The sequence below is a fragment of the Nothobranchius furzeri genome, chromosome 6, assembly GCF_043380555.1.
Source record: "Nothobranchius furzeri strain GRZ-AD chromosome 6, NfurGRZ-RIMD1, whole genome shotgun sequence".
NCBI classification, from domain to species: domain Eukaryota; kingdom Metazoa; phylum Chordata; class Actinopteri; order Cyprinodontiformes; family Nothobranchiidae; genus Nothobranchius; species Nothobranchius furzeri.
This window is the reverse complement of record NC_091746.1, coordinates 61,314,590-61,339,297: the sequence shown is the minus strand read 5'-3', so window position 1 is coordinate 61,339,297 and position 24,708 is coordinate 61,314,590. Positions and strand designations below refer to the sequence as shown.

Below are 24,708 nucleotides of genomic sequence, written 5' to 3'. Positions count from 1 at the left end.
GTGCGTCGACTTCTGGATCCGACGTCGACAAATTTTTAGAATCGAGCCGTCGACTTCGTCGAGGCTTCGCTACAGCCCTTTCTGCTGCAGTAATGTGCTGCTGACGGCTCCTGTGGAAACCCGGGGTTAGGCTCCCTATGGTCACATCTGCAGTAGGGTTGGACATCAAGCATCAGTTACACATTTTTCAGTTTTTCCCTGAATCATTCAGATTTTTTTAATTCCGATTCCTAGTTTTGACACACGGTCCACCATCAGGAAGAAGAAGCTGCCAAATACAAAGAAGAATCCACCAGAAATGTTTGGGTCACTACTTTCTAAAGCATGGCTTCCCCTTAGAAAGTTAATAAAATCAAAATTCACGGAGAAGTTCAGATTGGTTTATGAAGCAAGACCTCTGCTTAGCCTGCTCATTTAAAACATGTAAAGTTATTTGACTGACTCCGCCTCTTGAAAGAATTGTAATCAAGAATCGCTAAGAGCCAGACTCAAAATGCCTTCATTTATTGATGTTTGAAATGGTTTTGTTTTCCAATCAAACTTTTTTTTTATTGTAGTTTTAGTTGTTTGGAGAACGTAAACAATTATTGATATTTTGGACATGAATTTTGCTGCTAAACTTTAAAATCCCTCCACTGTTGGGGCCCAAAGTTCTGATGGACCAGGTGTGGCCTGCGGGCTGCCTGTTGAGGTTCACTGGCATGTAGGATGACTTTCCTGGCTAGTTTCCTGCTCGTGTTTGGATCAGATTATCAACTGAACATTTAACACTTCACTTCACTGAGCTGCTTCTAGATCATTTCCGCCCCCACCCCCCCATTTTGACTGACCACTCAAATTCCTTTGTTTTCCTTCTGTCCACAGAGTCACAACGGTCCCATCTGTCCACTTTCACCATGATACTGAAGGACAAGTTCCACTCACCCAAGATCAAGAGAACTCCTACCAAGAATCGAAAGCCGCAGCCCGAACCTGCAGCCAAGAGCACCGAGAAACCTGTTAACAAGGTGTGAGCAAGTTCAGCCATGCATGAGAAATTGTATCCCGGGAAATGCATCTCTTTCCCACCTACTCGCTGTGTTTGTTGGCCTATTTATAAGACTTTTGTTTTACTGTCTAATGTGTTACACTCCAGTGTTCCATTGTGAATATGTGTGTGTGTGAGAGCTTCCCTGCTGGTTCCCACACTCTCCCTGTCGCTGTGGACGCTGGCTGCACTGCAGCAGGTGTCTGCGTCTCGAGAGGCATGAGTGGGACTTGCCTGCTCCTTGAATGAATGCCTCTGTTACCATTTTAAAGGCTTTGGTGTAACGAGTAGATGTTTCTACCAGTCCTGCTAAGAACTACAAGAGAAGCTAGTAAAATTCTTCGGAAAAGAACTCGATTTCTTGCCGGCCTTTATTTTTTACTGTGGTTGAAAAATTATCAGTAAATACATTTTTATTGGTTTCATCCTTAATTAAAGTAATAAGTCATTTTGAAATGTGTTTATGTGTAAATGTAGCTTCTTGAAGGGCCTTTATTTAGAGAAATTGAGTTTGGAACAAAAGATTTTGCTGCTGTTCTAAAACAAAGCCAATCTCAGATTTTATTAAAATATTAATTTTATGTCAATAAATATATTGTCCTGATATTTTGTTTTATTTTGGGTTTTTCTCCAGAAGGTTAGCAGACTGGAGGAACATGAAAAGGATGTGGTTAGTGCTTTGAAATACTTCAAGGCGATCGTGGACAAAATGATGGTGGAGAAGAAGGTGCTGGAAATGCTACCAGGCTCGGCCAGCAAGGTGCTCGAAGCCATCCTTCCTCTGGTTCAGGTAGAGGCTCGGCTACAGCACAGGTGAGTCGAGAGAGAATGTAGGTCAATCTTTCGTCGAAGTTCAGAGGGTTTATACCTCTTTTATTTATTTAACTGTGACTATACAATCCTTCATAATGTTCCTCTGTGATATACTGTGTACTTATGTTGGTTCATTTCCATCATGCTAGTCTTTTGACACATTTTGAGCTGTTTACAAGCTGGGACTTGCACGACGTTGGTTTCACTTATTGCTATTGATAATTTTTGTGACCTCGGGGCTTCCTCGACACAACGCCAGATTCTTTTCAACACGTTTCATTTACTAATTGTTTGCGTGTCGTCTTATTTGCGATCTTTTGAGTCACTGAGGTAATTCTTTCAGGATCAACGCAACTCACTGCATTTTACTTCCTCTACGGTTTAACTCAACCCCTCCTTTAAAGAAACACTAGCTGTTATTTTGTTTGGACTGCCAGAACATGTTGGAATCTCTCCCTTTGTATTTGGGCCTTTCCCTATCTGTCCATGCTGATGAAGGTATAGAGGTCAAAGGTGACTGATTTTTGCTCTTGCTGCCGTGTGTTCAGAAACAATTGATGGATTGTTGCTGCAACCCTCAGAACCTGCCATCAGTTAGATTTGGACCTGAAAGATCACAGCTGAAGTTTGGTTCAAGTTAAAATCGTCGCTTTTTATGTGACAGTCCAGCCCCAGATTTATTTAGATAAAATCCCAACAGAGTACAGCTTTGTTTGACTGTACACCAGTGTTGCTTAAATAACTGGGTCAGCAGTGAGTGTAACTCCTAAATACTGCTCTGTGGGTCTAATAAAGTACCAAAAGCTGGTATAACACTCTAAAAACTCTCATCACACATGGCTCTGAAACAAGAAAGAAACTCCACCTGCTGAAAGAGAAGCCAACGCAGAAGTGACAAAAATTGCAGTTAGTCCCTCATCCTTTAGGGGCTGGCTCCAGGAAAGAGAGAGTTCCCGTCGACTCATGTTAAAAATGCCAACTTCACTGCAGAAATAAACATGTTTACAGCCTGGTTCACAAAAACATTTTAGATCTGTGTGGTCAAGTTTATCATCATGACAACTCTGAGGGGGGTGAATGTTTTTGTAACTCGTCCGATTAGATGTAATGAAATCTTGAAATCCTAGGGGCGTGTATTTGATTAACAGGTAGCAGATGAGTCATCAGTGTTACCGCTAGTGACGTGCCTCCTGCTCATTCCAGAAAAGGCCTCATGTTACAAGTGCTACAGCCACGAAGGCAGAGGGTAGCAGTCACTCAACCGCGATTTTCCGGCTAAAACCGCCCGCCGACCTCCGTTAGCTTTTGCAAGCTCAGTTAGCCGTAGCTACTAGGGTTGGGCGATGGGACGAATTAATCGGTGATGGGCTGAGATGTTACGGTTGTTTTCTTACAGGAGGCGATGTGTTTATTTTTTTTATTTGTTTGCAGGTGAGTTAGTTTGGTAATGACAGATATTTTACACGTTACGCACAGAGAAGATTGCGGAGGTAACAGTCACGAAAAGATTTCCATCAGCACATCTGAGCATTTTTTCACCTTCTCTGCCTCTCGCTGCTGACAGTACACGTAAGCAGCGTGCTGAGGGGGGGCTCAGAGAGCGTCTGTGATGCACTCGACATTGGGCAACAGCAGCGCGGTGTTGAGTGGAAAGTGGAAACCCTTCTATCTTTCAGGGAGTCTGGAAGACTTCTGGTTACTTCAAATAGCGCTCGTTATTCAGCTCCTGCTTTGAGTGTGTCAGCGGAGCATGGATTCATCCAGAACAACATTTGAACATCCTCGCGTCTGTCTGAGGCAATAATCCAGAACCTCATAACATCTTCAGCAAGCTCTCTAGAGACATTTCATCACACACAAGCTGCAGGTGACCAGTTCAGGTTCACGCGGAGCAGAAGGAATGGGAGTTTGGGCCGCAGCGGATGAAATGTTCCTAATTAAAGTGAAATCGTTTAATTGCATTGATTATGTTACTGGGGCTTTCTGTTCATCTTGTTTGAACTAAATATTAATTAAAGTAAATGGAAATTTAACAAGTGATTATTTATTATTTAAAAAAACGAAAGTGACAGGGATAAATGGATCATGTGACCTCTGGCTGCGAACAAATGCTCCCTCCTCAGAGTGCGTCCAAACGCGTCAAACTCATAAAAGAAGTAAAACCAGTAGTCTATGTTCAGAAGAAAAACGTTTTGTTTAAATAAAATACCACAATGGTGGGAAACAAAGACGAGGCTTCTTTTTAACACTTTAACCATGTTTAATACGAGCCGTTTATACGTCACTCTAACAAACAACAAATATGAATTAAACAAAAAATATATAAAATTCTCTTCTAGCAAACATATGCGCTGCGATTATATAAAAAAAATCTATGTACTGAACCTTCTTCTGTGTTTGCAAATCAGTCCATGCGTCATGACATCACAAATTTATCGCCCATCGTCTTTTTTTTGGGACTGACGAATTGGCGGTGGGAAAAATTATGCAAATCGCCCAACCCTAGCAGCTACCTCGTCTCAGAGTTTGATGTTTGTCAGTCATCTGCCCCCACCCTCACAGCCCTGCTCTCATCTCCATTCTTGTATTTTCCGACGTCTTCTGACGAGACGCATGATGTTGCCAAGATGGCGGTTGTGGGAACTGGGCTGAAGAGCATAATTCAGCTCTTCTGAAACCTACGGGTGATGGCACGGAGGGTTTGTCCTTTATTTATGCAGTCTTTGGTCTGAACTCTTCCACCTTTATTAAAACTACAACATTCCCAGCTACGCTGTAACCTAAAACCCAGATCCTTCCATCCTCCAAATCCTCCTAATTCCAGTAACTTCAGTTGTCTCCCACTCACTTCAAGGATGAGCCCAACGGAGACAGTAGAGTGATATTTTTGCAGTGTGGATCAACTGCAGCACGTTGATACAAGCTTTTGCCACACCTTAATGTTAGGTCTGAATCCACAAAGAACACCAAACTTCCCTGTGTTCCTGTGAAATTCTTCCCTTTGTTGTCAGGCTTTTTCCTAGTTTTTCAACACTTCCCCATAAAATGTGTAGGTGGGTATACAGTTAATAGATTAAAGGAAACATCCACACGCGTGTTTTGTGTTAAATTCTAAATAGTTAATATTTTAGCAACCTGGCTGACCTCTGTTTGAAAATGCCTCGTGAGTCTGGAGAGAAAGCTCTTGTGCAGTGGTGCCCCCAATGGGTGGCCTTGGCCATCCTGGAAAATTGCTGCTATATGAGCTGCAACATTTGAAAATATGAGTTGGGTGTTTTGGATGGAAATTGGGTGTTATCTATTTATTTTTAATATAAAAACAAATAAAGGAGCATGCAATTCATTGCCACAGGTTAAACTCTCCCAGAGTTACCACAAGGACCAATTTGGTGTACCACCTCAAAATTCTCCCTGGCCCCGTCTGGCCGCCCTTATCAAAATTTTCTGGGGGCGCCTCTGCTCTCCTGCTCCTGTTTTAAGAGATTCAAGTTTAAGAGGAGCTTTTTTTTGGGGGGGGGGGGGGGGGGTATTAAGAGTCCTACTTATTAATAATCGCTATATGGAAACGCCTCGCCTCTGATTGGCTAACAGCAATACAACCCTTACGCTGCCTTCTTCAAAGGCCAAGTTCAAGAAACCATTTTTTTAACTTACTTTCTTAAAATGATCAGCTGCTGTGAGTTTAACATGCAGGCTGAACATGAAAATAGTCTTCTTACCTGATTTCCTGCATTAGACGCTGGAAGAAAATAGATGGAGAAACTCAGTTTAGACAAAACAATCATGTCTCACTGAAAATTTGCATTCTTGGACTCGCCCAACTTGACTCACGCTGGGGAAGGCTGTTGTTGATTAGGCATCTAGGAGAAAGTAGGGAGCATCAAAATTAGAAAATTAATTTATTTTTTACCAATCAGCAAATAACTGCAAAGTTTCTGTTCAAACCTGGTCTGAAGGGTAGCGTCCAGGTTTTATATTTTTGCTGCTTCTGTGGAGCATCTCACTCTCCACAGAGAACGACATTTCGGAATGCCCTAAAATAATCTTTAAAAGTCATGTGTTTTGTCCTTCAAAACCTTGTTATACTGAACCATTCTCCTTTCTGCACCTTTAATTAGCACTCTCTGTAAACCACATTTTTCCTCCTCTTACATTGTTTCCAGTGAATTTGTTCCCCTAAATTATCCCCCTTCCTTAATTTCACCCTGTTTCCTCAGCTCAGCACTGTCTTCCTGCCACAGTCGTGTCTATCAGAGCCTCGCCAATCTCATTCGTTGGGCAGACCAGGTGATGCTGGACGGCATCGACTTGGACGACCAGGAAAACGTGGCCTCTGTCAAGAATGTAATCAAAGCCGTGTTAGATGGAGTAAAGGTATTATCCCCCCGGCTGATTTTTGCTAGTGTTGGCAGTGTTTAGCTGGGGTGCAGCTGTGAACGAGTCTGAATCTTTTTGGGATTTCGTTCTACAAACAGGAATTGGTGAAACTTACCATTGAGAAACAGGAGCATCCATCACCCACCAGCCCAAACAAACCAGCACCACCTGTTACGACAGCAGAGAGGTGGGACGGCTGCACACGTTTACATGAAGCAGACGCTTGTTGTGGTTCATCCCCTCATAAGGCTTTTAATGTATGCAGCAATGTGTCAGCGGAGATTCCCCAGAAGGACGGCAAGCTGGAGGTCACAAGTAAGAAGGCTCCAGTTGCTTCTCCTGCAAAGACCGCTCCTGAATTACACGATGAGGAAGTGGCCCCTCCCAAACCTCCGCTTCCTGAAGCCAAAGTGGCAGAGCTCAGGTGATTATATTATATTATGTTATGTTATGCTATGTTATGTTATATTACATTAGAATGAATTCATAATTGAATCACTGAATTTATTCACAACGCCCTGCTTTCCTCACAAGTTCTTGTTCTGCTGTTTCACTCTAAATAATGTTTTACCAGACGTAGCCAGTGAGGAAGACAGACAAATTTCATTGATGGAGGAATTACTCAGGTCTTTTTTTTTAAACTCAAATGTAGAAGTTGTTTGGTTTGAGTTGTATTTTCAAATCTGGTTTTGTTCTTTCACTCTTGTGTAAGTTTATTTTTTTCTCAGCATTTCAAATCTGAATTACCCTGTATGGTTGGGTCCCGTGTGCTTGCCAGCCAACGCATGTTTGGGGAACAAAAAAACTTAAATGATTAAACTGGTCATTTCCTGATTGCTATTTGAGATTAGGAAATAAAAATGGAAAACCAACCTTTTCTGCTTTTATTTTTATTTATTTTATTTTTTTGTCAGAACAAAAATTAAACAATCAAATCAAAATCTAATTCAGAAACTAAAAACCCAACGTGAAAAAATTGTATCTCTTTTGTTTTGTTCGTGACTCGGAAGTCGTCGGTGTCTCTGATCACACGTTGTAGATTGCTAACTTCAGCACACCATCTACATTCCTAGCCATTTCTTTACTAAACTTTAGATTTATTCTGTTTTCCATTATAAAATTGAATATTCTTATAAATACATGTGTGTCAAATTCTAGGGCAGAAATAATCAGACATAATCTAGTAGGAGGAATGTGGATACACATTTTAATCAGGAACAGACAAAGCAATAATATTCAGCGTTTTTATACCAGTGTTGTACACATGTTTGTTTTGCAAGTTGGCTAACCATGAACTATCCCTGTAACAGGCACCACTACTTCTGATACGGTAACAAATCCATATAAAACAGTGTCTCATTAGATGTTTGTTCAGTGTGTGATCAGAGGCACCAACAATCCCAGTCGCTGTACTTTTTGGTATGTGAATTTTTATTTTAGTAGCATAAAGAAAAAACTAAATGTAAGGAATTTTCTTTTTAAATTTAATTAATGAATGAAATCAAGAAAATATGGTATTTTTTTTTATTCTATGAAGAAAAAATTGAAGTCACAAAATTAAAATTACTCATGCTTTTGTGGATTTATTTGTGTTTTAAATAAGGAAAATGTAATTGCTCAAAAACAATAAAACACATATTTTTGCTGTCTTAAACCGGAAGTAGTTTTGATGATGTCACGTGCAAAGGGTCAAACGTCTTCTGGTCCTCATAACAAACTCAGAAGGTGGTGTGCCAAAAAGAGCACGCCTACTGAGATTTGCATGCACTGTCGTTGGGAAGGCGCATTGGTCAATACAGCCTCATGTCGAGGGAGTAAATTATTAGAAATATGAGTAACAAGGCAGCTTTTTAATAAATTTGTACTATAAACACGTGTAACCAGCTCAGTGGCCTAGTGGTAGGGTGTTGGGATTGGGACTGGGAGATGGGGTTTGATTCCCGGTCGGGTCATACCAAATACTTTCAAAAACGGGACCCAGTGCCTCCCTGCTTGACACTCAGTTTTAAGGGGTTGGATTGGGGGGGTTAAACCATCAAATAGTTCCCGAGTGCAGCCACAGCTGCAGCTCACCGCTCCCCTCGATGGGGATGGGTCAGAAGCGGGGATGAATTTCACCATGGTGTGATGATGACTATGGGACTTTAACTTTCATGTGCTTCCTTACAAAATGGTTTATGGGCAAATAAATAAAAGAAATTATGGGTTTTAACAAGTTTTATTTGAACATATTGAGACAAGTTTTTTAAAAGTTTGTCTAAATATTTTTTTATGCACGCTGGTTTCTAATTTTGAGTCACATTTGGAATAAAATGAAAATTCAAATACCAAAAAGTACACTGAGCAGTCTCTGGGTCACAATCAAACACAGCAGGAATAAGATTTCCATGATAGGTTTTGGATTTCCGAATTAGGGTTTTTCACTCAAAATGTGTATTTATTTATTTTATCCTCTAGACAAACTTTTTTTTTTTTTTTTTTTACTTTTTGTTCTGCTAATTTCAAACGTTAATCAGGAATTGATCCGTCTCCTATTTGTGTAAATCAAAACAAAAATCGGTTGGCCATCAAGTACACGGACCGTTTGGTGTGTCTCTTCCTTTCTTACTTTTTCTGCTGTCTCACTGTTTTTCTTTCATCCTTGGTCTTCCTTTGGACTCTGGGAACAGAGCACAGTTGAGTGCTGATGCTGGCCCAAGGAGACCCCCTCAGAAGGAGAAGTATGTCCACCCATAGCAAGGGTCATCCAATTTCATAATAACATCTCATCCTTGCATATCCTAAGTTTCTGGATTGGATGAAAGCTTTTGATTTGTATTGTTGCCTTTTCGCCCAAACCTCAAAGAGCTCGTCATCCGATCAGAAGGCCGTCCAATGCATGAGTGTGTGAATGCATTTTTGCTAGCTCCATATCATGGTCACCTTTGTTTGCTCTTCCCATCTCTTCATTTTGACCTGATATTAACCCTCTGAGACGTTTAGGTTTTACAGGAAGAAATGACTTCATAATATACATCATCTCACCATTTCACAGGACGGCTGGTGTGGTGTGTTCATGTATCTGTACATGGATGTTTTTGTTTCGTGTGCTCGCAAGATTGCCTTTAAAATCAGAACTTTCTCAGACACATGCATTTAGGTTTTGGGCTCTTTTTCATTTTTCTGTTTGTATTTACCTGCCTACAGCCCACCACCAGCTCTTCCACCCAAGAAGCGCCAGTCAGCCCCTTCACCAACACCAGTGGCTGTGGTCGCCCCAATGAGCCGTGGTTCCAGCTTACCATGTAGTGACCACAGACAGGTATCAGGTTCATTTAATAATATAGCGGCTTCCATAAGGTTTATAACATGCTAACTGTAGAAAAATGTATTTTGCTTTTTATCTGTGCAGGAGTACGAGCATGAATACTTCCAGAGGCGTTTCTCCGGGGGCAGCCACTCCTACGGGGGAGACTCTCCCCGTCTGTCTCCGTGCAGCAGCATGGGGAAACTCAGCAAGTCTGATGAACAGCTTTCATCCATGGAGCAGGATAGCGGTCAGTGTTCTCGTAACACCAGCTGTGAGACACTCGGTAAGAATACGAAGACCCGAGTGTGAGATTTAAAAAGTTGTTTGGATCATTATTTCCAAGTGAAATTAGTGCAAAAGTCTAAAGCTTAGTGGCGTATTGTAGGGCCGAGATTCCCATTAGTGAACAGCTGAAAAAGAATAGTCTAATTAGTGAACCCAACTTGTAGCCATGACTACAAAAGCAAGACAAGCAGCATAAATAATGAAATGTTGATTTAGTGAAACACTGATAACCTACTTATTTTCTGCTTTTTTTTTTTTTTTTTTGGAAGGCTCCCAATGCTTAAGCTCTCAGTAAAACACGAGCTTTGAGAATTAAAGCAAAAATAATTAAGACACTAGGAAGGTTTTTGTTTTTGTGCTGTCATTGTTCGATGGAGTTGGAGATGATTCATGTTTTAGATATTGGCTGATCTGGCACTGATCAGACAACAAAATTACTGAAAAAAGAAAAAGTAATAATATTATAGGGCTTAACTTTGTGTCTTGATGCTGTGTAAAAGTTTTAAGTAATTACTATCTAGAAAATTCACTGAACGGCTTCATTTTGGAGAAATTGAGTTTATATCCTACAGAACTATTGACTAATCTGAGCACAGCCAAGACCAAAGTGTAGTTCTGAAAAGATCTTCAACCCATCACAACCTTACAAGTCATAATTAAATCAAACGAGGAACCTAAAATTCCCACTTTTATCTGAAAGAGCTTCATGTGACTTTCGTTGCTGATATTTACAGCTCCTAATGCAACCATAATTTTTGTAAATAACTGTAAAGTGCCAAATATAGACCATTAACTATTAGCTATCTGCAACAGGAACCTTTTTACTTGGGTGCACATTTCAAAATTGCTGAATAATTATTTCATGGATTTTCACACATCTAGCTAATTCTAGGGTTTTTAGTCATCCCGGACGAGCCCCCGTTTATGTTACCACGCGGTTTGTGGGACCACATCATAAAGGAAAGACCAAACACGAGATAGGCGGTGATTTTAAATTTCATTATTTAAAACCGTTTCAAATCCTGAAACCAACAAAGATGACAGAAGCTCCCGAGGTGAATGAGCTGCTGAAACTCCAAGTAGGCTTTATTTTGTACCTGCAGGTGCAATGAAGGGCTGTGAGGCCAACGAGACACTGAGAAGCTTAAACACTAGGCCATAAAACAAATAAAATACCATTACAACTGACTGACATCATCGGTTACCATCATGATGGTCGGCCGGGAAGTATGAATTCTTGGAAATATTGAGCTAATTCATTCTTTAGATTGCAGAGAAAACATAAAATCCAAAGGGTCTATCTGTTATTAATGTCCCAGTAAGACACCAGGACAGACATAGACCCTGGCTGTTTTAAGCAGGTGGTCATAAAAATATGGTGGATTGTTGTTAATTATAAACAAAAAACTAAATGTTGGTGAAAAAGGCAAAAATTAAATGTTCGCAAACACTCTTGATAAACTATAAACTGAGTAACTTTATCTTGGCGAGTTTGGAAGTAAACAAATTATTAATTTATTTATTTTCTATTTTTACCCTCACAGACAACACGGAGACTTACGACCCAGATTACGACTTCCTCCACCAGGACTTGTCTGTTGGGGACAACCTTCCTCCGATTCCGGTGGGAGGCTGTCTGAGCCCCCTGCCGGAGTCTCACAGCGAGTCTTCGTCCCCTGTTCCTGGACAGCATCCCTCACACCCCCACTTCAGCGCTCCCCTACCCCAGCAGTCGGAGTACTGGACTCCTCAGTCTAATCAAGCCAATCCCATACTGTCCTCGCGCGTCAGCGCGCCCCCCGCCCTGCCGCAGAAGAAACGGTACAGCACGTCAACGTCGTCCTTCTCCGACGGAGGCTCCAGGGTGCTGTACGAGCGCCACCACTCCCATTACGACAACCTGTCAGAAGAAGAGCTTCACCCTACACCACCATTCCCCCTGTTCACACCCATCTCACCCATGCCCCAGACAAATGGGGGAGTCTTTGTGTCCCAATTCATTTCAAGTGAGAACACAGACGTCCCCTGCAGCCCGCCGCCGCTGCCAGAAAAGAAAAGCAGAAACAGTAAGTGAGGGGGGTGAGATGAGTCTGGGGAAGCCAAGAGAGGACAACCTCTAAATGAGATGAGTGTAGGTCAAAGAGGCAACATAAAGGACAAGGAGAGACAAAACGAAGAGCGAAGCATGAGGGATGAGGCTGATGAGGGAAATAAAAGCAGGACACAAACAGCATTTTGTCATCAGCTTGTTGCCTATGTCAAAGAAGTATTCGTTGTGAATGGATACAGGAAGTAAATACTAGGATGTGGCACAATGGGTCTGGTTCAAGGGCCACACAGGGTAGCGTTTAGTCATTTCCTCACCCGCCCTTTACATCACTTCCTTTCAAGCTACTGCATTATGTCATCCATCAGTCACAGTCCATCAGTGCCTTTCACCCGATGTCCTATCACAGAATAAACTTTATTAAAATGTCACTTCTGATTAGTATTAGTCATGTTTGCATCACTGGGAAAAGGTTGAAATGGTTTAATTTGAACTTGTTTTGGATAATTAAGATTTTAATTTTAATTTCCATCCTTCAGTTCTTCAGTACATGCAGTTTGTGGAGGACTACTCCGAGCCACAGCCTTCCGTTTTCTACCAGATGCCGCAGAGCGAAAGCATCTATGAGCAGCGTAACAGACTTTTCCAGGAGGTCTACGGCTTCAACGACTCCTTCAGCAGCACTGACTCGGTTCATGAGCCCCTGCTACCCCCAGCGTTGCCACCAAAGCAAAGACAACTGGTAAGAACCCCCTCACGTGCGTGCATTTATGTTTACTTTCATATTGCACTGTAAAATGTCAGTTGCTGTGGATAAACAGCTGGATTCACTCATTTAACGAATGAGCAAAGCTGTAATTAAAATTCTTGAAATGGTTTTGTTGAGACTAAAATATTGAGAATGTAAAACCTAACCCAAATGGAGCTTCATTTGGGAGATTTATGGAAACTGCATTGTGCTGTAGGAAAGGAATCTGCACCTAAAGTACATTCCAGCGGTAATCTTCATCAATTTTTCTCCTATCTTGTTATCTTCCTCACCTATTTAGCCCTCCCCCCTCGTTTTTGTGGCCAACACAGACTTTCTGTGTGTACACAGCGGTGTTCGGGAGATTGGACAAGCCCTTATCAGCCCAACTTCAGATGCAGAGCTCTTATCTCAATCTGAGGTGGCGTCTGGGTTAATTGAGACAACCGTCTGCCAGTGAATCAGTGTCAGTAGAGACTAAATAGGATGTTTCATAGCCAGTAAAGATGTGTTATAGGATTCAATATGATGCCCTGATATCCGGCTTCAGCTAGTAACTTCTACTTTGACTGATGAGCACTTTTGTTCAAAGTTGTAGCCTGTTGTACTCAAACCTTCTGAGACTGTTCACCTTATTTTTGTTAAATATTAGTAATTACAAATGGTTTTTTTCCCAGCTACTTTTTTGCAACTAGTCTTGTAACTGTAACCAGTAACTAGTAACTGAGTTACAAGATTACCAAAGTAACTTAATGACCAGGAAAAGTAATTATTGATTTTCTTATGAAAATATGCAAGAAAATTAGGATCCCTTCTTAATAAGACTTACTGCATATACTATAAACTATTATTTTGCTAGGGATGTTCCGATATGGAGTTTTTGGACCGATACCAATGTTCGATATTAACTCATTCGCTGCCATTGACGACTAAAGTCGTCATTTTAGATCCAACCGTTCACTGCCAATCGTCATTTGCATTTTTTTACTGTTTGAGCATCGGAACGAGCCCCCGCGCTGAGAGAACAAACATCTCAGCCCTGAAGCCGATCTTCATCCGTATACGTCACATGTCACATGATCAGGAAGCAGACCATCCATGTGTTAGGAGATCGTTTTGGGCCGTGCCTGTAAAAAAATGTGAGGCGCGAACTGGAAAAGCGTCTGCCGATCACAATTCGACGACAGATTATGAAAGAACGGATAACGCTCGAAACACACGGATTCTTCCTGATGTAAGAGGTGAGTCTCCTCTTTGTTTTGGTCGTTTTGGCGTCGACATCATGCTAGCGCGCAACATTCTGTGACTCTTCAAAAAACAGTGAGAAACGCTGGCAGCGAAGGCCGTTAGCGATCAGGAAACGGCTGGCGGTGAATGAGTTAATATCGCTGTTATGGCCGATAGCCGATAGTTGCCGATACCGATGTATATACACACTGACATCTATGATTGTGAAATCAGCAGATTTTGTATACGCTGGAAATGATGCAAGCTGCATTTTTGAATATCTTGCTTAATTTCTATAGAGTGCAAACTAGATGTGTGTGTGTGTGTCTGTGTGTATGTTTAATTTATTATATTTACACACGATACACATTTTTGCTTTTGAGATGTTTACCATCACTGTCACTTGGATAAACAATTATACATCATCACCCCTTTCACTCTCTGAAACACAAACGGAAACAAGATGGAAAAAATATTAGTTGTTAACATCGGCCCAGTTTTACTAATCAGACTGATACCAATACGTTAAAAAATGACTAAGAGCGGCCGATCCTGATATATCACGCGTCCCTATATTTTACTAAGCTATAAATTGCTAAATAGACTCAAATGTATGTCCATTTATTTATTATGAAACTGAATAGATTGTAAATGGCCTGTATTTATATAGCACCTTCCAGAGTCCTGCGACCCCCTAAGGAGCTTTACAACACATAAGTCATTCACACTTATGAATAAATAAATTTGCATCTAACTGAAGGAACTACAAATGCTTGGTTGTGAACATTCGCACGTTTAGCTTCAACACACCTTTCTGCTGAATCGTAGTTATGCACCCGCGCTGCATCAGTAACGGAAATGGCGTTGGAACGACGGAGAAAGTCATTCATTTGGTCACTGGAAAAACGTATACATGAAACACCAATCTGTGGCCCAAAGCTTTACGATCTTGTTGAAGTTGGCCCGTTTATGAACAGGTAACAGATATTTGTCCTCCTGGTGCAGCTTTGCATTATACTTCCTGTTTGTCCTCCCAGTGCTGCGACCACTGTATTTGGAGAAGTTTGTATTTTTATCGCTCCTTTGTCCGAGCACACTGTCAGTCATCGGTGCTGCTGCGAGGCCTAATCCGGCCCCGTGTTTTGGACTTGATGAGCTGGTGGCCCAGTGGAATAAGCCTGTTTGCCCCCTGCATAAACCCATGTTACAAGCTTACATGCTTTGGCGACTTTACACAGCTTTGCAAAAAAAAAGTAATTCCAGCCGCTGTGTGGATAAAAATACGGGTGAAAAAAACCTAAAGCAGATCATATTGGCTCCGTTTTCGAGCGTGTTTTAGTTGGCCTGGTTTTCTGTAAAACCCTCAAAGCGAAGGATTTAAAAAGGTTTTGTGAAGTTCTGTGGATGGTTTCAGGGAGCGTTACCTGCACACACACACACACACTTTCACAGGAACAAAGTAGTCTTTTCATCCACTATTCTGCTGTTTCTCCATCTTCAGCCAGTTGCAATGATGATTTTCACCTCGACTACCCGAATGGTGCTGACCACCACCCCACTGGTCTTGATTTAATCTGCTCTAACTCAGTCGTGCTATCTAGTGCAATCAGCTGTCACCACTTCTCTTCTGTTTCTTTTAACACCTTGTTTTCTCTCTTTGCTGTCCCCACAAACCTGATCAACTTTCCAATTTCTCTTTATTTTGTCCTGGTTTACTCTTCTCAGGCCTCCCACTCCTCTTCCCCTTCTTCCTCCTCCTCCTCTTCTCTCTCCTGCCACCTCCAGCCGTCTGTAGCGGCCACGGAGGAGGCGGGCTCTGGGCTGGGCCTCAGCATGTCCGTCTCTAACTCCTGTCTGAGTGGACAGGCGTCTTTGACCACGCCCACGGTGAGTCCCCCCCCCCTCTCTGTCTCATCCACCCCTCCCGTCCTCTGCTGTGTCGTCGTGGACCGGTCCGTCGCATCGTGTGATTTGATCACTTCTGGTTTCTGACAGCTGTGATCCATCATAATGTTCATTTGTTTTCACTCAGAGATGAATATAAATGTGATTGTCTACATTTGTGATTGTGTGTGAATGCCGGCTCTGCATGCTTGCTCCTTAAATCATGCCTCCATATGACAGGTACTATAGTTTGCATCAGAGAAACTGTGTTGGGGTTACTCGGGTCTTTGATTTGTAGTCCTAAAAGACAAAATGAGTCATTTTCCAGCTGTTAGCTGGTTCTTTTGAACGGATTAGCTTGTGGTCAGCGTGTCAGGTCCTGACCACTCACCCCACGTCAGTGTGGCTTTATGTAACAGTGTCCTCGTCAGTATTTTGGGAGAGCTGACCCCTGATGACCCCATGGCATGTGAGAGGCACGTTAAGGCACGATATGGACCTCCCTCAGGATATCTCAAGTGGAATGCAGCACCAGATGGAGCTGATGGAAAACACATTCTCTCCGTTTCACCTCCTCTCTCCTATCTGTCGTCTTTGTCCACATTCTGTCCCGTCTCATCCACCGTCACCCCGTGCATTTGCACACACTTCCACACCTCCCAGTTGTGTATTTCTGTGGAATGTTTGCATTCCTCAGCTCCTTGGGGCATTGCGATTTTTGAAGGATGCCAGGAAAGATTTAGAAAAAAACACATTCACCAAAAGATGAAAATGATTGATTTCATTTAAAATTGTACGTTATAATAAAGAAGCTGTGTGTCTGAACATCTGCATTTTGGTGTGTGTGTGTGTGTGTGTGTGTGTGTGTGTGTGTGTGTGTGTGTGTGTGTGTGTGTGTGTGTGTGTGTGTGTGTGTGTGTGTGTGTGTGTGTGTGTGTGTGTGTGTGTGTGTGTGTGTGTGTGTGTGTGTGTGTGTGTGTGTGTGTGTGTGTGTGTGTGTGTGTGTGTGCGTGTGTGTGTGTGTGTGTACCAGGAATGTGCGTCTGCATGGCTGTGTGCTGGTATGCTGAGAGGGCTGGTATGTGAGACGTGCTAGAACAGGTTAACTCCACCTCCCTGCTGACAGGCATCCCTTCAGCCGGCCACACACCTGTACACAAAACATCTCTGCTCTTTAACACCAGCTAATCTGTGTCATTTGGAAACTTTGATGTCTTTTGGTTTCCATCCGATTTCACCAGAGATCTTCCCGCTTGCACTGCTCCCATTTTTGTATTTTCTTCATTTTGCTACATGCGTGCAACGCGCTTCATGTTCAGGCATTTCGCTCCCATTAGTCCGAGGTTATTGGAGGTGTTGTGGAGTCTCTTTCGCTTCCTGTTGTTTGGTTCCTTTCTGCTCTGATTTCTCTCTGTTCTTAGTTCTGTCTTTTACTTTAGTTTATTTTTCTTCGTTCCTGCTTTTGTATTTTTCTTTTCTCACCAACCACAGAGCTTGGACCAGGTTGCCTTGACCAATGCCACCATACTGGATGGCAGCGGGGACGGGCCCAACGGTTCCCTGGCTGGCTCCATGGGTTCTGTGGCTGTCTGTCTTCCTTCTGAATCCTCTCTCACTGACTCTCTCCACACCTCAGCGGTGAGCCCACAAAGTACTGATGTAGGAGGGAGTTCTTCAAGACGTAATTGTGATGGTGGACCTTATCCCTTCATAGGTTTTCTGTGGTGTTGCACATAGAAAAATACAAATATACTGACTGGCATCTTGTTTCTTTATCTCTGCCCACAATCTGCCTTCTGTCTTATTATTAATGTCGAAAGGAAAACAGAAATCCCAGTGGAGCATGTTGCATTGCATGTTCTTGCCAAGTGCTATTTCTTTAATGTACCCTCCAGTGCCACCTGGTGGTAAAGATGAAGCAGACTTTGACCAGCTGCCACCTCCTCTCCTCCTTAGCCACACATACACACACTCCACGCCCGCTACACCCTTAGCAAACACTCTGTGTTCCCCTCGCTGCTGCTTCATGCATCGGTTTGTGTCCCTCCTCTTCTCCTTGTAGAGCGAAAGCGTGAATGATGAGGGCGGGGAGGGGGAGTATGTCAACTTATACTCATCCAGCCAGGCCAATGGGGAGCTTCCTCTCTCCCTCAGAGTAAGTAGCTGACTCGTCACGGGTGAAAGGTGAAAGGTCAGTTCCATTTGCACATCCGGTCGCCTCAGGTTATGAATCAATTGAAATGTGACGAGCGATGTGGACGGCCCCCATGCTGCTGTCGGCACATTTCACTCTCACATGCGCCGGCAAGAGGCAGCTCTTATTGATTCATCGCCTGACCTCGAACGGCGCTGAAATGGGATGCGAGCATAGTCGAACCGGACTGAGCATGATTTCAGGGTCACAGGCTTGCCTGTGAGGAGGAATCATGCACTCCGACGGGTGATGTTAGTGGAAAACAATGTCCATATGTCTGTTGTTTTGGCTGCTGTCTCTCTGGCTGCGCTTCTGCTGTTATTAGCATTGAACCTCGTTCTGATTAACTCTGGTTTCCCATTAAAAATATTTTTTTAAAAAGATCCCCAACAGATTTTGTGGTGTTCCAAAAGCATTCCTTTTAACAGATAATGTGCACCTGTGCATGTGTGATGGCTTATGTGTGTGTCGGTGCATTTCTGTGGGCCGGCTTGTGCTTCTGTGTATTTTGGGCTTTTCTTGTGTATTAGTGGGAGAGATCGTGCAAAGGAAACAATGCAGGATTTTGTTGGTGTATTTTTTATCGAGTGGTTTCAGTTCAGGTTTGTTCTACCTTCTAATGGTCTGTTTTGGGTCTGTTTGGGTTTCTTTTTTATTTTGCTCACACTAAATACAAGCATCATTTTGTCATCAGCCAGTCAAGCCTACACCGTATCAGCACTAATGGGGAAGTTATAAGTTATACAAAGCTTTCGTCCTTTTTCTCTTCCAACATGTTGCATGAGATCCTGGTAGTTAATAAGATCTCATCCATAGTCGTTTGCATGAAAACATTCACGGGGATGTTCTGTGTTACCTACCTGGCTGATTGTTTTTTCCCTTCCACTGATTAGGAAACTATTGCAGCAGATGATGTACTTCAAGACCCCGCCCCTCAGATGCCATCCAGCAATAGTAAAGATGCTTTGGACAAAGAAAGGTAAGCTTAAAGAGTTCATGGATATTAAATACACCTCCGTCAGTTTTCTTTTGATCAAATGCAACTATAATTGAAAAATTCAACTCTTTGTGTGTCAGGGTGCAGTAAACATGATTAGATCTTTTACCAGGTGCCTAATGTGTTCACACACCGCAGATTCCTTCCTTTTTATTATCCATTAAAGAAAAATTAAGCCGGAGTGAAAAAGATTTTTGTGGAAATACGAAGTTTACCTTTGCTGCTTCCATAGGATTCAGGAGGGAAGGCATCAGCCAGGTGCTGCTGGTCAAATGTGATGATTAACTGATCATCATCTGTGAACACCTCAATAATAGCTGGAGGTCAGGCAGTTTGCTGGTCTGGAGCATACATGTGCGAGTTAACCCAGTGCCAAAGAGGAACGGCATCAGCATTAGTTGTTCCCCATCAATCTGAGAAGGGTTAATGGTTTTTTCCAAACAGTTTGGAAATAACCGCTACTGTGAAAAATATTATTCGTAAGTGGAAAATATTTAAAACAGCTGCCAATTTTCCCCAGGAGTGTGAATTCTGGAAAATCCACCCTAAGATCCGATCGTGCGGTGCTCAGAATTTGGAAAAATGCAAACTTCATGTCAAACTCTACAGGTCTGACTTAGTAGATTAAAGGTTAAAGTTCACAACAGGACAATTAAAAATGGGAAGTGTTTAAAAAGACTACAGGAGAAGACATCTGCTAAAACATAACTCAGCACATCTTATATTTGGAAAGTTACATCTGAATTGAAGACGAGACTTCTGGACCAATGTCCTTTAGATTCGGATGAAATCCTAGTGAAATACAGACACCTCATACCAGCTGTCGGCGTGGCGGATGTTCATCACACAGTCAGTGAGTCGACCATGAACTCAAATGTGAGTACATCAGTCTGACAGCTAAAGCTTAAGTGTCATAAAAAAGGAAAACGATCCCCAAAAACAAAGGACCAGACCAGATACCCATCAGAGCTGGGGCTGCTGTGGTGGGAACACTCGTTTAATCAATAGACATGCAGTGGTCTCTAGTGGTCTTGCTTTTGCAAACTCGATTACTGCTCTATGTAGGACAGCATTAAGGAACAGTTTAGGGATGCACCGATCAGGTTTTTTGCTGCCGATCACCGATACCGATATCAAAGAATGCTGATCACCGATACCGATCACGTGGATTGGCCAGAAATTTTCTACAACATTATAATGAGTGCTACAAACTACATAATCTGGGAATAAAGGAAATGTAACCTAATCTAAAATGGTCTGTATTAGGGTTGTCACGGTGTGAAAATTTAACCTCACGGTTATTGTGACCAAAATTACCACGGTTTTCGGTATTATCGCGGTATTTTTTTTAAACGTGCTACATTTTCACACAATTAAATAAACCCTGTATGTCAGGAAATATTGTCCTCAGTTTGTGTCTAAGTTTTGCCTAAAATGTGTTATTTTGTAATTATGTTGTTTATTTGTTTACATTTTTCCCCTTTAGTCTTTAAAATACCAATATTTGCCCATAACTTCTTATTTTATGTCTGTTTGATGTCATCATTTTAAAAATCTTAGATCAGATGATACTCAGTACTCAAGTAGTCTTCTAATCAGATACTTTTTTTTACCCTTACTTGAGCAATCCGTATATCAGGAAAATATTGTCCTCGGTTTGTGTCCTTCCAGTGAGCTTTGCAGATGTGGGAAAATGTCATCAGGCAGTAATCGTTGTTAAATTCATAATTATTCTCGGAGAGAGACCAACTCTTATCTGCCTCTGGGAGCCCCGTAATGCATAGCGTCATTTCAACATGGGGGTGTCCGCGACACGGTTTATATGCAGGTAGCGGCGCTGCGGCTGCTTTATATAGCGACTCGTTGCGTTCTCCCTCAACCCAAATCCTCGGATCACGCATTTTAGCTAAAACGCTAACGTTAGCTTGCTTTGCGTTGACTGTAGAGTTGTGGGTGATGGTCACGCAGATGTGTCATGAGATTTGAAGCGTTGCTGCCTTTCACAGACACTTTTTCTGCTCGTGCTGCAAACAGGATAGCCGTCTTCTATAAACTCCCTCTGCATTCTTCAAATATCTAAAATATGCCCGTACTTCCGACTTTGTCTTCTTTGAGGGATAATAAATGTCCTGAGTGCTGCCGTCTCCTCCTTTGACCATTATTTCAGCTTTAGCTTCAAGAAAGTTTTGTTGTAAACAAAGCGTGCGTCTGTGCCGCCGGCAACTTCAGCCGATGATACGGTGGCTGGTAAGGGTCACCGCGCCTACACCGCAGCCACGGTAAACCCACCAAGATAATATAGTTTTTAAAAAACAAGACGGTTATTATTATTGTCAACTTTTTTTTACCGGGGTTTACCGCTACACTGGTTACCGTGACAACCCTACCTGATCGGTTTGCTTTGATCTATTTTGAAAATTCCGATCAAAACCGATAGGGGCGCTATCGGCCGATTACGATCAAATGCCGATCCATCGGTGCATCCCTAGAACAGTTATTGCCCACCACTAGGACTGGGCAATCAATCGAAAATCTGTCGTTATCGAAATTTCTCACTCTTATCGGGATAATTTTTCCCATGTCAATAAATGTGATAATAAAAAAATGTAAAGATGTGTGTAGGTTGGCAACGTTCATGTCCCCTTAAGAAGCTGTACCACCTTGAGTCACGTAAAAATGTCACTCAATGTAATACATGTGACATTCCCATCTAGTGGACAACTGTTGATTCAGAGCATACCTGTAGTTATCGACCATTTCTTGTTATCAAGGGGAAATCTTCACTATATCGTGATATTGATTTTAGGCCATGTTGCCCAGCCCTACCCACAACCCAGTTATTCTATATTCAAATAATGTTTTTCAAAGATGCTCATTCCTTGGGGAACTACTGCCACCTACAGGCTTGGCATGCCAAAAAAGGGCACTGGATTATTTGTTTAGCAGAAAACAGAGTGGGGTTGACCCTTTTTCCTAGATGGGCAGGGGAGGATATTCAGCTCCCGATCATGTGTGTTCATTGCATCAGTGTCTTTTTTTTTTATTAACTTGATGCTTAAAATCCTTGAATTTCTTTTTCCTGTGCGACAGTTTAAGTTCAAAGTGAGTTGCCTCAGCTGCCGTGTTGTTTTAAAATGTGCTATAGAAATAAAATTGGATGTTATTAATCAGTTATTGATGACTCCGATGGATGTGAGCGTGTCTGTGTTAATGGGGGTGGATCACACATGTTTCAGGAGGCAGAAGCCAACAGAAGTCACCCGGAGTGATGAGGAAAACGTGGATGAGCTTTCCCTCATAGACCACAAGGAGATTATGAGCAGGATAACACTAAAGCAGGAAGTAAGTCAATCTATGCTTTATTTAAAAACCAGCATCCAAAGCCCATTTCTGTCTAATTCAGGGTAAAGGTCACTGTCAGTCACTCATATGTGAAATCAGAGCCTGGATTGAACACAGACAGTCAGTGCTGCCCTCTGGAGGTAAATCTCTGGAACTGCAGAACTAATAAACGTCCTCCTACTTCAGTGCAGCCTCCTCCCCTTTTTTCCCTGTGGTGCAGTCTAGTATACAGATGTGTGAAAATGCTGCACGCCCCTCTGCAAGGTTAGTGGCAATGTGACGGTGGTGATTTACTAAAGGATACAGGGGGAGGTCAGGAGTTCTAGGAAAAAAGATGTCTGGTTAGCTTTAAGAGGTGATATAGAAAACAGAATGCAGTGGAGGTGCTTTTTTCCCCTTTTTTATTGTTCTGCACAAGTCTGAGTTTTCCTTCGTCATCTGAGGATCTGGTGCAGGACAGTGAGAGTTGGTGGAGAGGAGACGTGCACGCAACCTGTTTGGCTTCTCGTTGATATGTTTTTCATGTGCTGGATTTCCTCATCCCCTCATTCATTTGTGTGATTTTTCCCAGAATGACGATGGTCCTGATGTTCGCGCCGGGTCGGGAGACATCCTATTAGTCCACGCTACAGAAACAGACCGCAAAGGTACGACGTTAAAAACATGAATGTGTTACTGGGCCTTTGTGTCACTGGAACATCTGCTTTCCATAGTTGACTGTTCTTAGAATTATTTGGGGGGTTTTAGTAAAATTTGACATAGCCTCAGTCTGTCTGTTGTTTGCAGCGTGTCAGTCTTCTTATACGACCATGTGTTGTCGGCTTTAATCCGCTCGACTGAAAGCTGCTGCTCTTTTCTCTGTCTTGACCCGACAGATCTCGTTTTGTACTGTGAAGCCTTTCTGACTACATATAGGACTTTTATAACCCCAGAGGACCTCATTAAGAAGCTGCACTACAGATATCCTTTTAAAGTCACTCAGCAGATGGACGTTTTCCCAGCATCAGTCCTTATTCACCAAGACGTTCTTTGTTCTTATCTGGATCCTTCAACGATCATCAGTCGAAGATGAAAATGTTTTGTTTCAGTTTTATTTTTTTATTTTATATACAGTTGACTGTTGGATTTTTCTGTTAATGAAATACATTTTCTAATTATGCAGAGCAGAGAAAGAGCATAGTTGAATTATTCTTGATTTTGTTTTTGTTTTTATTACTTTGTCAAATTTTAAAGTCTGAACAGTTCATCAGCTACTTGAAACCACCATGAGCAGAATAATTTCTAAATAGCAGAGTTTTTCTAAAACGTCAGTAACTAGTGATGATGGCTGCTGTGCAATGATGGATGTCGTTTATGTTTTATGTTTATTATGTTTATTCATTTAGCAGACGCTTTTATCCAAAGCGACTTACAATTTATAACCTATAGGGTTATAAATTGTTGTGATCTGTGGGGGAAACCGGAGTACCCGGAGGAAACCCACGCATGCATGGGGAGAACACGCAACTCCACGCAGAAAGGCCACAGCCAAGCAGAGTTTCGAACCTGCAACCTTCGTGCTGCGAGGCAACAGTGCTAACCACTGCGCCACCATGCAGCCATGGTTTGCATGAAGGGAGGCAGCTGGGGGAGAAACCAGAATCCTGCAGTTACACTAGTTTTTGTTATGAAATAATGAACAGACCACTAAATCTGATGATCATCCTTGACCACAAAAGCACGTACACCACCTTCTGTCACAGTCCGGACACCAACAAGAAGCGAGTCAGCAAGAACACGTTCTTTGTTCTGGTTCGTGTCGTGGATGAGCTCTGGTGAGTACGACTCACTTGTTTGGTCTTGCTCGCAGTGGCGCCCTCAGAAAATTTTCATGGGGGGCCACTGGAAAATTTTGGGGTGGTGCACCAGTTTGGTCCTTGTGATAACACTGAGTATTTAGCATGTGGCGATGCATTGTGTGTTTCTTTATTCTTTTCCGCAAAAAAACAATAGGCGTCCAACACACTGTATATATGTCAAATCTGATTAACTTTTTAGAAAAGACTATATTTCAATTATTGTTCCAAATTGTATTGTTTTTGCATTTTAGAGCTGTTTATTTTGCCTGTTGTGGTCGTAACAATATCTTCTTCAAAAACTAATAATATTTATCTATTTTTTTGTCAATAAGATAATAAATAACATTTATTTAAATTATTATTTGCTCAATTATTATCAATTTATTTATTGACTTTTACATTTGTATCTCAATTAAAGAAGATAAATGTTTTTTTTTGTGTGACTGTGAATATTATTTCTTAGTGGAGGGTGGGCAAATTTTCAGGGTTACTGCCTCTATGAACAATTAAAACATGAAAAACCTGTCCGTTTGTTTTCTATCTGTGTTTTATTTAAGCTCTACATTCTTAAAATGAGAAGTTTCAAAAAGTCCCCATTTGTGATGTCACAACAGGGAAAATAGTATAGAATCACCTCTGA

The 24,708-nt window shown here is 42.0% G+C and overlaps 1 protein-coding gene across 9 annotated transcripts in view; it reads left to right on the top strand.

The window, feature by feature from the left end:
• The window catches only part of rapgef1b (Rap guanine nucleotide exchange factor (GEF) 1b), a 63,559-nt gene that overhangs the window by 33,556 nt on the left and 5,295 nt on the right, over window positions 1-24,708 (top strand). For 3 of the 9 annotated variants that reach the window (XM_015943023.3, XM_015943021.3, XM_070552404.1), the window contains exons 2-19: window positions 865-1,007; window positions 1,662-1,840; window positions 6,058-6,214; window positions 6,316-6,404; window positions 6,483-6,641; window positions 8,887-8,937; window positions 9,404-9,518; window positions 9,609-9,789; window positions 11,336-11,857; window positions 12,378-12,580; window positions 15,539-15,700; window positions 17,189-17,335; window positions 17,760-17,852; window positions 18,785-18,870; window positions 22,125-22,230; window positions 22,802-22,877; window positions 23,106-23,190; window positions 23,952-24,044. In XM_015943023.3, coding sequence (XP_015798509.3) covers window positions 865-1,007; window positions 1,662-1,840; window positions 6,058-6,214; window positions 6,316-6,404; window positions 6,483-6,641; window positions 8,887-8,937; window positions 9,404-9,518; window positions 9,609-9,789; window positions 11,336-11,857; window positions 12,378-12,580; window positions 15,539-15,700; window positions 17,189-17,335; window positions 17,760-17,852; window positions 18,785-18,870; window positions 22,125-22,230; window positions 22,802-22,877; window positions 23,106-23,190; window positions 23,952-24,044 — 2,647 coding nt within the window. The remainder of the gene's footprint in view (window positions 1-864; window positions 1,008-1,661; window positions 1,841-6,057; window positions 6,215-6,315; window positions 6,405-6,482; window positions 6,642-8,886; window positions 8,938-9,403; window positions 9,519-9,608; window positions 9,790-11,335; window positions 11,858-12,377; window positions 12,581-15,538; window positions 15,701-17,188; window positions 17,336-17,759; window positions 17,853-18,784; window positions 18,871-22,124; window positions 22,231-22,801; window positions 22,878-23,105; window positions 23,191-23,951; window positions 24,045-24,708) is intronic. The other 6 variants (XM_015943022.3, XM_054744495.2, XM_015943025.3 and 3 more) reach the window with 6 other exon arrangements.